At 49.3% G+C, this 13,071-nt stretch overlaps 1 protein-coding gene across 1 annotated transcript in view; it reads left to right on the forward strand.

The window, feature by feature from the left end:
- Positions 1–302: 302 nt before the first annotated feature.
- The window catches only part of LOC147693152 (mitogen-activated protein kinase 14A-like), a 127,782-nt gene continuing 115,013 nt past the window's right edge, over positions 303–13,071 (forward strand). The window contains exon 1 of the mRNA XM_086939396.1: positions 303–674. Coding sequence (XP_086795522.1) covers positions 367–674 — 308 coding nt within the window. The 5' untranslated portion in view covers positions 303–366. The remainder of the gene's footprint in view (positions 675–13,071) is intronic.

A 13,071-nucleotide genomic window follows, 5' to 3' on the forward strand; every position in this document is an offset into this window, starting at 1 on the left:
CTCTCTCTTTTCTCTCTTTCTCTCTCCCTCCTCTCTCTCTCTCTTTCGCTCCGCTCTCTCTCTTTCCTAACCCCGACCCCTCCTCTCTCTTTATCCTGACTATCCCCCGACTCTCTTTCCTGACTCTCTCTCTCCCCCATCCCCTGCCTCTCTCTTTCCTAACCCTGACCCCCCTCCTCTCTCTTTTTCCTGACTCTCTCTCCCGCCTCTTTCTCTTTCTGAACCCCTTCTCTTTCGCCTCTCTCTCCTTCCTGCCTCTCTCTTCCTCCCTCCTGACCCCGTCTCTCCCTACCCTCTCTCTCTCTCTTTCCTGACTCTGTCTCCCCACCTCTCCACCGGTCCCTCCAGGCGCGCCTTCCCAGAGGGATGTCTCAGGCTCACATTCCACAGCAGTCACTGATAAGAAGCCCGAGTGTGTCCTATCGCCCCGACAGATCTCCCCTCCCCCCACACACACCTGGCGGTGGGGTGGGGCGGGGAGGGCCCCACCTCACCTGGCCGCCTCAGCTCAGCCTCCAGTCTCACCCAGGCGAGGCGAGGCTGGCAGAGGAGGAGATGGCGACCCCGGGGAAGAAAGGCTTCTGTCGTCTGGACATCAACAAGACGGTGTGGGAGGTGCCCCTGCGGTACAAGGACCTGCGGCCCGTGGGCTCCGGGGCCTACGGCACCGTCTGGTGAGGAGGGGGCCCTTCTGTGGGCTGGGAGGGCTGGGGTCAGGATACACTCCCTGACACCAGGCCGGTGGAGCTGGGCTGACTCCGCCTTTCATCAACAAGACGCGGCGGGAGGTGCCCCCTGCGGTACAAGGACCTGCGGCCCGTCGGCTCGGGGGCCTACGGCACCGTCTGGTGAGGAGGGGGCCTGTGCGTGGGCTGGGAGGGCTGGGGACAGGCGACGCTTCCTGACATCAGGCCGGTGGAGCTGGGCTGACTCCGCCTTTCAACAAGTCTGGTGGTGGCTGACTCTCCTCCAGCCCTAGAGGCCTTTCAGGGGCACCGCACTCTTGGGAAGTCTGGGAAACCTTGGACCTTTGGGTCGATGTACTCACAACTGGTTGAGAACAATTGGAGGTGTCTTAAGCATCCTTTGAAGTCCTGTTTCCTCCTCTTTCTTCATGTAGAGCCCAAACTCTCCCTTCTCTGTCTCTTCTGACTCCTGCCTCCCCACTCCCTACTCTCCTCCTTTGGCCCCAGCCCTGCTGCTGGGGTCCTTGGATCTTCCTGTGCCGCAGAGCACACATCGCTCAAAGCGCAGCGCCGGGATTCGTTGCGGTGATTGTATTTACATCGCAGTGTTTCACCACGTGTTCCTTTGAAGACTGCACGGGCCTCTCTGCTGAAAAGGGGGTGGGCCCGGTCAGAGCGTAGAAGAGGGGGGCCGGGGTACATCATAGTGGGGGGCTGACCTGGGCCTACTGGGAAAGGGCTTCACACCTGACTGAGGCTACAGGACAGAGGCAGCAGTGAGAGCCCTAGGCGGAGCGTGCACGCCTGGAGAGAGCTCACTAGATCCATCGGGTCGAGCCAACACATTAACAGGGAGAGCCGAGCCAGGGGTCTGGGGTGGCTCTGAGAGCCCTTGGCCGAGCCGAGCCGAGCCAGGGGTCTGCTGTGGCACTAAGAGCCCGTGGACGAGCCGAGCCAAGGGTCTGAGGTGGATCTGAGAGCCCGTGGCCGAGCCAAGGGTTTATATGTATGAACTTGGAAACCTTCCTGTCCCCCCCCCCCCCCCCCACCCCCTGGCCACAATGGCTTTAAACTAGGAGGCGAGTGAGGTGTCTGGTGAACCCCAAAGGTGGCCAGATACATTTCATAAATGGAGCAAGAGTGAAGTCTATTAAATCAACCACAGGCTCATCCTGAACCCTCCTTCCGAGACGTCTTGGCACAAGACTGACCAAGGGTTTTCTTTTCTTGTGGCACACTGTGCGGTTCAGCCCCCAGATGGGTTTGTTTTTCTGTTTCTCGTTTTACATCAACAGTTCATGCTTTGTCCTCAGTTCTGGATTCGAGGTTAGAGGGTGGGAGAGGGGCAGGCAGACACCACATGAAAGCTCGGCTCGACTTGGGCTCGAGGGTCTAAGAGGACCTCGAGCTCCAGGCGCCTGGCTCGAGCTGTCAGTGGCTCGCTCACCTCTAGAGCTTACACAAACTTTGGGCTTGTATGGTATGTGACATTGTGTTACACAACAGCTATAAAGTACACTCTGCCATCTTCACAGCTTCTTGGCGCTGACTGCGGTCTCAGTTATCGTGTTTCGACTGATGGGTGTGGGTTTCTCCAGGGTGGGGGTCTAGGAAGTGTGGTGGATTGTGTACCCCCCCCCCCCCCCTGCCCCATGGGAATGTGGAAGTGTGGCTTTCGAACACAAGTGCAGGCAGAGCTTTGGGTGCTAAAACAGTGGGTGGTCCCTAAAAGGGGCGTGGCCTGAGAAGCATACCTAGGAATCCTTTCCATGAGGCTATCCATGGGGCGTGGCTTGAAACGTATCTAGGGGCCACCTGTTCAGTATCTTGGGGCCTCGCTGAGAACATTGTTATTTCATCTAGACTGGTACCTCTACAACCAATACACACCTAAAACAAGGCAGAACTATTGACTTTGCCAGTGTTTATTAGCTGAACAAGATAACCAAATAACAGTGATCTTTTTGTAATGAAAATGCTTCAATTCTGCAAATATAAGATGGGAATTACTAAATTCAGTTGAAGGGGTGGTGGTTTCAGTGTCTCCGTCTCTCCCTTCACTGCACTCTCTTCTGCACTCTCTGTCTTTAGACACTTTAACAGGTTTTCTTCCACCTCTTTGTGAAATCCTCCATCTACACATCTCACACCTCATCTCTTCACTCTTCTGCCCCCTTTTTAGGTCGAGCATTCAAGACCTCTTGTATGTACTTTAGTATAAACTTATATGTGTATGTACTTTATGGGCTCTGGAGATCAGCCCTAGGACTTGTCTGCCTCCGCTTAGGGACTTTTTTTCTGTTCAACTGCCTCTAGGGAATGTATTTTTGGGATTTTCCTGGCAACTGCCTCTATTTAACTTTCTTATTAGAAAACGACCAGCAGAGGTCAGTAAAATACCAGGATCACATTAGCCTTCTCTAGATTCCAGGCCATAGAACTTGTCTTCTACGAGCACCCGTAGACAATAATATCAATAAATCTTGTATTTTCAGTGATATGTTCACCTACAGCCCTGATTTTATATTAAAAACAGAGCTGTGGACAACACCATTTCCTGCTGAAAGTCAATGTTTCTCTCCATGTGTTCCAATACCTGGCATGTCACGCAGATTGGTACTTCCTTTCCCTCCATTTTAAAGAGCAGTAGATGGTTCAACACCCAGGCTAATTGAAACAGGAAGGTTCGTACAATCCTGTGTGGAGAGCGAGAGTGCCGACTAATCTCAGAAACCTTAAATCCTCACATCAGTTCATCAGGGTGGCCCAATTTACCATGAAATAAGAGGCATTGGACATCTTGGGATCTATTACATGGAATAATGGGTCCTGGAAGTACATTGTTATGCAAATGGATCTGTTTCAAGATGGTTGTAGTTGGAAGCGGGTGACAAAATGGATGCTGGCACAGTGATCAAATTCTTAGACAACATTTTTTTAGAGATTGTTTCTCAGCATCCACATTTATGGACAATGGGGGTGAATTTGAGATCTGAAGAAATGAACAACTTTATTAAATGATATTGAGCACAAATTCACAGCATTATATCATCCATGGGGAAATGGCATTGTGGAGAGGATAAATACATTGATTAAGGGCATTTTGCAATTAGCTAATCAGGAACGGAAAAATTGAATGTGGAATTGAGAAAAATGGTTTGGAACTATCAGGCGACTCCCCATGATTCAGTGGGGGAGAGTCTGTTTGGAGGGACGAGAAGACGCGTACCGCACTCCAAAGCGCACCATGATTGGATGAATGGAGGGAAAATGGTTTAGGATGTGGAGGAATTGAGAAAATGCATTCTAGCATCTCAGAAAAAGATTGGGTCACATTTTGATTCCAAACATGGAGTACATGAGGTGAATGTGACAGAGGGACAATGGGTGGGAGTTAAGGCAGGTAGGAAGGTTGCTAAAAGGAGAAGTAAATTCAGAGGTCCGAAATAAATCATGAAAGTAACAAACAATAATGGGAAACAAGATGGTGGAAGTATTTTTAGCATCAGCAAGACATGACATTTGTAGGGCAGAGGACATGAAGAACAGGGTTGAGAAAGTTTGGGTAGACATGTTCTGGTGGTTGTGTACCGTATTACTGAGGGAGGACGTTATAATGAGTGCGAAAACGGAAATGTTAGTTTGAGAGAGGAATGGAGTCATGGCAGTCAGATAAATACATCAGTGGAGGTTGGAAGTCCTGCATTTATGAATGAAGAGAAGGGCGGTGCTAGAGCAAGCACTTTTGGTAGAAGCGTCAAGAAACCTAAGAATTTAGATTATGATTAAGGCTCCCTGTTTTCCGTTTTTACTGATTTTGACAGATTTTTACACATAAATACAGACAGAAAATATTCATTTTCTTGTCTATATTTTATTTTTAAATGTGGATAAAAACTGAAATTGAGTTGGTCATTGAGTAATCCTAAATACTGTCTGCCAGGACTGCCAGGCCAATAGATGTGTGGATTGATAGATAAGGGGTTAAAAAAGAAAGGATTTTTGAAAAAGAGGCTTTAACAGCAGTAGACATGCACAAGGTTAATCATAAAATGTCTGACCTAAATAGGAGCTTAGAGGGAAATTATGGACCGGGTCGCCCTCCACTCAAACATTGAGTATGCATGGATAGCTACCAGCCTTTTTATTCTCAATAGCAGACATCCATATCTCTATACATAAAGTTATTGAAGAGAATTGGATGCTGTGTTTTATGCACTTGTTTATGCAATTTCTTTGTCACTAGCAGATTTTTTCGGCTTCCACGGTTTGTTGCACTGTTTGGTTTGTTGCTTTGGACACTCTTTCCCTTTTCTTTGAGAATCGGATGACAACCGATGATGATACAGGGGCCTGTCTGGATATTACCTAGCAGTTACCCCGTTGGTGGTGTTTCCGTGAGGTGTCATTCGTTTCTTGCACATTTTTTCTAAATAGAATTTGGTCCAACACTGATGCTGTGGATATCCGGGATTGATTAGAGGTGGCAGACACTTTTCTATATCGTTCTGTGTGGCTGTCAAAGAGGTTGGCTTTAGGTTTTTATTTCTAATTGCATAAAACTCTGGACGAGATGCAGTGAAACGTCCCCTTATCAGAATTAAAGTGTGCTGGGGAGGATAATAGTTAACAGTACGTTTAGACTGTCCTATTATAGAAGTAACTGACACAGTAGCGTCCTTTGGGCAGGGTCTATTGTTGTTGGTTAATAATAAAATGTGCATATTTTCATATATGTGTATTGATTTATCTTCTGCGGGTCTTCACAGCAGTGAAACCTGGCTGACATTCAAACATGAGTGCATATTTATCAGTTAAATAAATGTATAAATATACTAATTTAAGCTTATTTTTTCCACAAAAATAAATATGGATAAATACAGATAAAATAACCTAAAAAGAAATATGGATAAATACAGACGGAAATGGTAAAAAAATAAATACCATAAAACCGGGAGCCCTAATTATGATTGCAGTTTGTAAATGTATCAGTATTTTAGTTGCTGAATGTTATTATCCTTCGTTAGTTTTAATGTTTTTGTTCTATCAAAGGGAAGGGATGTTTAGTAATGGGGTTGCGTGTCGCGCAGAATGCTATTGTAGAATGTTAGGTATGTCCCATGTACTTAAGGTGAAAGCTTGGAATGTCGTGGGAGCTGGAGTTTAGGAAGGACTTGTGTGTACATGTATTACCTGCGTCCTACCAGGTCGCGGTTCTACGAGTTACCTGGCGGTCCGTCATCACCACAGCGGACCTGGCCTGCAGGCATTTCTTGGGGTTCAGATCCCCTCAGTCTTCCACCTACATTTCATGGCCCTGTCCCTTCTCACCTATCTTCCACTCACTCCTCCTGCTTGCACTCTTTCCTCTCCCCGGCCTCTCTATTTCCGTGCCACCTTCCTTCCTCTTCCTCTCTCTCATCTTTGTGTTAGCCACCTTCGTTTGTTTTCTCTCCCTCCCCTGCACTGTTTACCTACTTTTCATGTTGTTTTTTTCTCTGTTTTGCTTCCTTACTGCCTTCCTACTATGTAATGCAATTTCCTTCTGTTTTTACAATGTGTATGTAAAGCGCTCTGATACCTACGGGTCAAGCTAGCACTATATAAAACTTTTAAAATAATAAAAAAATATAAAAAAATCTTTCTGTGGCCTCTATTCCTCCGCTGTCTCTTCCCACCCTGAGTCAATCTCCTCTATCCTGCCATCTCTTTCCCTCTCCTCTCTGTCTCTCCTTGTCTTCTCAGGCTAAGGACCACCCCCTTTTCACTCTCTGTCCCTCACCCCTCCTGCCAAGTGACACAAGACTCCCCTGTTTCACGCAGCTCTGCCCTGTATGCTGCAGCATTAGTGTCACACCACAGCTACATCCGCAGGTATGACGGCGTCTGCTGACCCCGGATATGACGAGAGCAGCAACAGCCTGTATGATGCGGTGCTCCGGTGAGCGCACCGCGGCACCAGGTGCGCAGGTGAAGACCAGGCCAGGGCCCGCCCAGGCGCTTACTGCAGGTGGGCCCCAAAACTGCTTGCTGCGCGTGGCTTTTAAGGCACGCATCCCTCATACTTGCAGTGTCATTACACAAGGTCATATATACCGCCAGGTCACAACTCCCACAACATTCTCATACCTGCCAACTTGTAGAACAATCTCACAGTGTAAGGAGGGGGCAGGGCATTGAAGGGGCGGGGTCTCTTGCCCAGAAGTGTCCTAAGAGGTACTTTTGAACCACACCCCTCTCCCCCCAAACATGGCTTGCTGAGGCTGGTGCCGATGTTCTGGGGTGTTTTCGCCCTCCTTAATGGACGTCGGCAGTTCAAAGTCTCTCGAAAACTAGCTGGAAAACTACTATTTACAGTGGGTTTCAGCTCGTTTTCCCTGCCGCAGTGTGATATCGGCTCCTCACTGGGTGACCAGTGCCAGGCTTGTAAGATCTTTTGGGCTGGAAGTTCTCTCCTATGCTGACGACACTTAGATTATGGTCTCTCTTTCTCAAAATGTTGAAATTACATCTCGAAACTTCAGGAATTGCATGGAAGCGGTTGCAAATTGGATGGTGAGGAATTCCCTTAAATTGAATGGGGAAAAAATGGAGGCGTTGATCTTCGGAGGCAAGGAGGAGATCTGGTCAATGAACTGGTGGCCTCCCTCCTTAGGAGCCTGTCCATCGCCCTCTCAATCTGCTCGGAACCTAGGTGTCATCTTTGATACCAAACTCTCCTTTCAAAAACAAGTCAGCAGAACGACCTCCACCTGCTGTGGTGTTCTTAGAACCTTGAGGAGATTAGTACATTATCTTTCCACCGATGCCCGTAAACTGGTTACGACGGCCCTAATCTCCTCAAGGCTAGACTATTGTAACTCACTGTACCTGGGAATCAACAAATCCCAGATACAGCGTTTGCAAACAGTTCAAAACGCAGCAGCTCGGTTTGTCACTGATGCCCCGAAACTCGCCTCAGCCACTCTTATTAGGAAGGACCTTCACTGGCTCCCTGTCCAGGCCAGAATAGAGTTCAAGGTCTTATGTCTCACCCACCATGCCTTGCACGGGTTTGGCTCTGAAGACATTAAACCCCTGGTAACCCCGTATGTCCCCGGCAGAGCACTTCGTTCAGCCAATAAACATATTTTGTCTGTTCCTAAAACCAACAAAGCCAGGTGGGGTGACAGAGCTTTTAGCTCCTGTGCTCCTAAAATTTGGAATACTCTTCCGGCTGAGATTAAGGAACTTACCTCCCACCCCCTCTTCCGAAAGGCTCTGAAGACCTGGCTCTTCAGGCAGGCCTACCACTGACCTTCCCTCCCGCCTTTCCACTATACAGCTCTTCATTCCTTCTCTAGCGCCTTGACGCCCCTGGGCAAAGTAGCGCTCTGCAAATTCTCCCTCATGGGAGCCGATATCGAGTGTCACACTGTGGCACCGTGTGAGTTGGCAGGAATGCACTCCCAACGTGCTGGCCGTGATTTGAACGCATCTGCTGTGGCGTGTTCTGGTCACTGTAAGCCATCTTTTCGGCTCAGCCTGGCTACAGAAATTAGCAATCATCATGCCATCGCCAGGATAGCCTTTGTGTCGGTAGATCTTGCTGCATCACACACCAACAGTGTGATTGACTGTACAGGGCCTGATTGGACCTTATCCTGTCAGTCACTGTGTTGCAGACCCGCCCCAAACCAGGCAGACCGAGGTAATTCGGTGACTCCGGTGTGCAAATGAAGGGGCAAATCTACAAGGCCCTGCGATAATTATCGCTAAGGGCGCTTAGCGCGATTAAAGTTATTGCCGACACTACCATCTTGAGAAACTCCTGAGGCGGAAGCCGGGAGCGAGACTGCTAATTTTTAAAAACCTTTCTGTGTGATAACCTGTTTTTTAAAATCACTCACTTACTTGCACTTCGCCTCCCTGAACAGCGGGACACACGCTGCAACGCTAGACACCCTGATCGCCATTCTCGAGGCCGAGGCGCGCCGAGAGACACGCCCACCTCTGTTGGCCACGCCCCCTCGACACCAGTATAAATAGTGCGCGCAGCTGCGAAGCGCGACACTACCATCTTGAGAAACTCCTGAGGCGGAAGCCGGGAGCGAGACTGCTAATTTTTAAAAACCTTTCTGTGTGATAACCTGTTTTTTAAAATCACTCACTTACTTGCACTTCGCCTCCCTGAACAGCGGGACACACGCTGCAACGCTAGACACCCTGATCGCCATTCTCGAGGCCGAGGCGCGCCGAGAGACACGCCCACCTCTGTTGACCACGCCCCCTCTGACGTTCCACTCTTACAACATAAATCATGTGCCTTGGCAGGAAGCGCAGCGGACGAGCGCAGCGGGCGAGACGATTGCGCGCCGAAGGCGCGCCTAAGGCAAGCCCGTCTGCGCCCGTCCGCGACCAGACGGGACCAGGGGCCACTCCCCTTGCCTCTCCCGCTCCTCCGGTTAGGACTTATAGCTCCACTGCCCTGCGCTACATAGGAAGCAGAGCAACTGCCCCATGTACCCGCATTTTTGCACCCACATCCCTCCCTCCCTGTTGCTCCGAATGCAAACATCCTTTCCGAAATACCCCGGCTTGTCCCTCGGTACAGAAACATTGCATGTTAGCACTAAACTGCCGATCATTGCCAAAGCACAGCATTCAAATGTCCATGCTGCTAGAGGAGCGCAAGCCAGATGTTATCTTTTTAACAGAGACCTGGCTATCTACCCAATCTGACCCAGACATAGTCGCAGCTCTACCCAGTGGATACTATATAGTCAGATCGGACAGACCAGCAGGGAGAGGCGGCGGTCTGGCTATCATTCTCAAGAACCAGTACCGTTGCCGCACCACAGCAGAAAGCATCCCGAGTGCGAAAGCATAGAATTCTGCATAGAGTTCAACGCCAACACCTCTTTCTCGGGCACCTTGATCTACCGCCCTCCTGACCCAGCAAAACTGTTCCATAGGTCGCTCCCGGAGATTATAGCGAAAAGAACTTTATCCGTTGCTAATTACACAGTCTTAGGAGACCATAATCTTCATTTTAACTCCCCCTCAGACAATATAGCCAAGGAGCTAATTGACGACCTTGGAGCTCTTCAGCTGTCCCAGCTGGTTACAGCGCCAACCCATGGAAGGGCAATCTGCTCGACCCAATTTTCAGCAGCTGCAGTGATCTGACTATTGACCATCCTATCCCCCTCCCATGGTCAGATCACTTTCTGATTCCGTTTTCTTGGGCCACCCACAAGGTCCCCCAGTTACCCCCCGGATAACAACCAGGAGGAACTGGTCAAAACTCCAGCTGGAATCGTGGTTGCATAGCCTGGACTCTACCCGCCTGCCCCCCTGCCCAGACCCCAGCGTAGCTAACGAAAACTATGTCAGCTGGATCACTAACTCATTAGATACGATCCTTCCTCTCCGTAGATCCTCCTCTAATAGAACGCAGAAATCAGCGCCCTGGTTCTCTGATTCTTTAAGAGAACTAAAACGCTGCTGCAGGCAACGAGAGAGAGCCTGGCGATTAGACTTTCTCCCGGAAAAAAAGGCATCCTACAAAGAGGCGATAAAAACTTATAGAGATGGGGTTAGGACGGCGAAAGCGACCTTTTACTCTGTCAAAATCCTGGAGGCTAAATCGAAGCCCAGGGAAATTTTTCAGATAATAAAACACTGCTCTAGCGTTACCACCGCCCCGCCCCCCCTCCGAGCAAAACTCAAGACCAATGTAACGAGCTTGCGGACTTTTTCTACAACAAAGTCCTGAAAATATACTCCACCTTTCAAACGGGAGCCACAGCACCGGAGATAGCCGACCTACCCTCCCCAAGAATCCTCCCTCCCCTAGACCAGCCAACCCTCGAGCACTTCCCTCCCCTAGACCTCGACACCCTCAGCAAAATGGCACGCCAAGTTAAATCGGGCTCCCCGCGCGATCCAGCCCCACCAGAAGTTCTGATACGAGCACATGAAGCCACCCTGCCTGTTATCTTGGAACTCCTAAATACATCCATAGCCTCATGTGCTGTCCCTACAGCATGGAAACAAGCCATGGTGCGGGCGTTGCTGAAAAAACCTAACCTGGACCCCGATTATCACTCCAACTACCGCCCCATCTCACTCCTCCCTTGGGCTGGCAAGGTATTGGAAAAATACATAAATGTCCAGCTGGTCCAGTTTATTGAAAATCACTCCCTACTGGATGCATCCCAGACAGGTTTCAGACCGAAACATGGTACCGAAACTGCCTTACTGGCGGTCGCCGAGGAATCCCAAAGGGTTCTAGATCAGGGAGGATCAGTGGCAGTGATCCTCCTTGATCTAAGCGCCGCCTTCGATACGGTCAGCTATGCCACCCTGCTGAACCGTCTCCGGGACATCGGAGTCTCAGGCGACGCTTTAAGGTGGTTCGACTCCTTCCTGTCCGACAGATCTTTTCAGATCTTTGACGGCGACACAATATCAACCAGCAAACCTCTCAGCTGTGGAGTCCCACAGGGCTCCTCCTTGAGCCCTGTGTTATTCAATGTCTACATGAGACCGCTGGCTGGGATCGTCGAACCGTACGGCATCAAAATTGTGTCGTACGCCGACGATACTCAGTTAGTGGTATCATTGGCTCAAGAGAACATCAGTCAACCCCAGGGAGGCTTGCTGAGCTGCCTAGAGGACGTTAAGGAGTGGATGACCAGCTCCTCCCTTAAACTAAACGGAGAAAAAACAGATCTCATGCTTCTAGGCCCAGCCTCGCCAATACCTTTTATCTCCTTGTGGCCCCAAGCTCTGGGCACTCCCCCAACTCCCAAGGAAAGCGTCAAGAGCCTAGGAGTGTGGCTGGACAGGAAGCTTTCCTTCTCCACCCAGGCTACTAAGCTGTCCGCCACCTGCTTTGGCATCCTCAAAACTCTGAGGAAAGTCCTTCCACTTCTGCCTCTAGAAGCCAAGAAAGTGGCAGTACAAGGCCTCATCCAGTCCTGCCTGGACTCAAACAATGCCCTATATGTAGGGGCCCCCGAGATGACTCTCCGGAAACTACAGGTGGTGCAAAATTGCGCCGCGCGCACCATGTTGCAGATTCCACGAGCCCAGTCAGCAAGACCTGCATTAAAAAGTCTTCACTGGTTGCCAGTCAAGCACAGAGTGGCATTCAAGGCGCTGTGTATTGCGCACCGGGCCTTTTGGAAAACAGGACCCGCAATCAACAGCAACCTTGTCATCCCCTATCACCCAAATAGGAACCTCCGCTCCACTGAGGCTTTCCTGGCAGTGGTTCCTAGAGTGAAGAGAGCCAGATCCGGGGGCAGGCTGTTCTCACTGAATACCGCCAAACTTTGGAACACCCTCCCCCTCTCACTCCGTTCTAACCCGGACCTGCTCTCTTTCCGTAAAAAGCTGAAGACTTTGTTATTTGCCAAAGCCTCCGATCTCTAATCCGGCACTCGGCTTGCCTCTCCGTTTCTCACCTCAGCGCTTGTACGCCCCTGGGCAGCAACCGCGCTCAATAAATCTATTTCTATTCTATTCTTCTATTCTATCGCTGGATATTATCGCTGAGATAGCGCATTATCATCAACGGCTATCTCCAAAGCGATGGAATATACCCTGATACTAACAAAATGTGCGATTATCGCTGGAAATCCAGAGATAATCACACAGCGATAGGCAAAACCTTGTTGATAGGGCAAGCTGGTTTTAAGGTTATAATCCACCACCCATAGGCTATTATGGCTTAGCCAGATGAAAAGCAGGCGTAAGGAAACCTGCGATAACCGCGGTTAGCGCTACTTTTATCGTCGCTGCACAGGTTAGCGTGCAGATTGATAATAGGAGTAATGCCGCTTGGCGATATTTTCCTGGTAATTTCTGTGTGCTACGCCCACTTTGCATCTCATTAGCGATGCAAAGCTGAGCATTGAGGAAACAGGCACAGAGGCATAAAAACATGCAATAGCGTGTCTTTGCTGATAGGGAGATAAAATTATCGCTGCTTTTCGCCCGAAAACGGACACTGAAGAGGCAATCATTTTTATCTCTTCCCCTCGATGATATGTCCCAAAGAAACCTGATTATTGAATTGGAAAGTAATATAATCTTAGGCCTCACAATCTCTTTATGCCTTTAACCTCATACCTCAAAACGTTAAGAGTGCTTAGAAACATGCTCAATTAAGATAGTGAGTGCTATAAAAAATCGAGTACAAAGACTCCCAACAAGGGATACAATTCCCGGAGGTCGGTAGGCGCAAACATAAATCCCAAAGATAGTGAGAGGGGCCCTTTTACCGCAAAGGGGGTAGGACACCAAATAGACAAAAGTCAAAACGGAAAGAAAAACTCTTTCGGCAATGTTTAGAAACATAAACACTAACTCACATCAAACTCATTCAATCATCAGA

Source organism: Lissotriton vulgaris, chromosome 9 (assembly GCF_964263255.1).
Source record: "Lissotriton vulgaris chromosome 9, aLisVul1.2, whole genome shotgun sequence".
NCBI classification, from domain to species: domain Eukaryota; kingdom Metazoa; phylum Chordata; class Amphibia; order Caudata; family Salamandridae; genus Lissotriton; species Lissotriton vulgaris.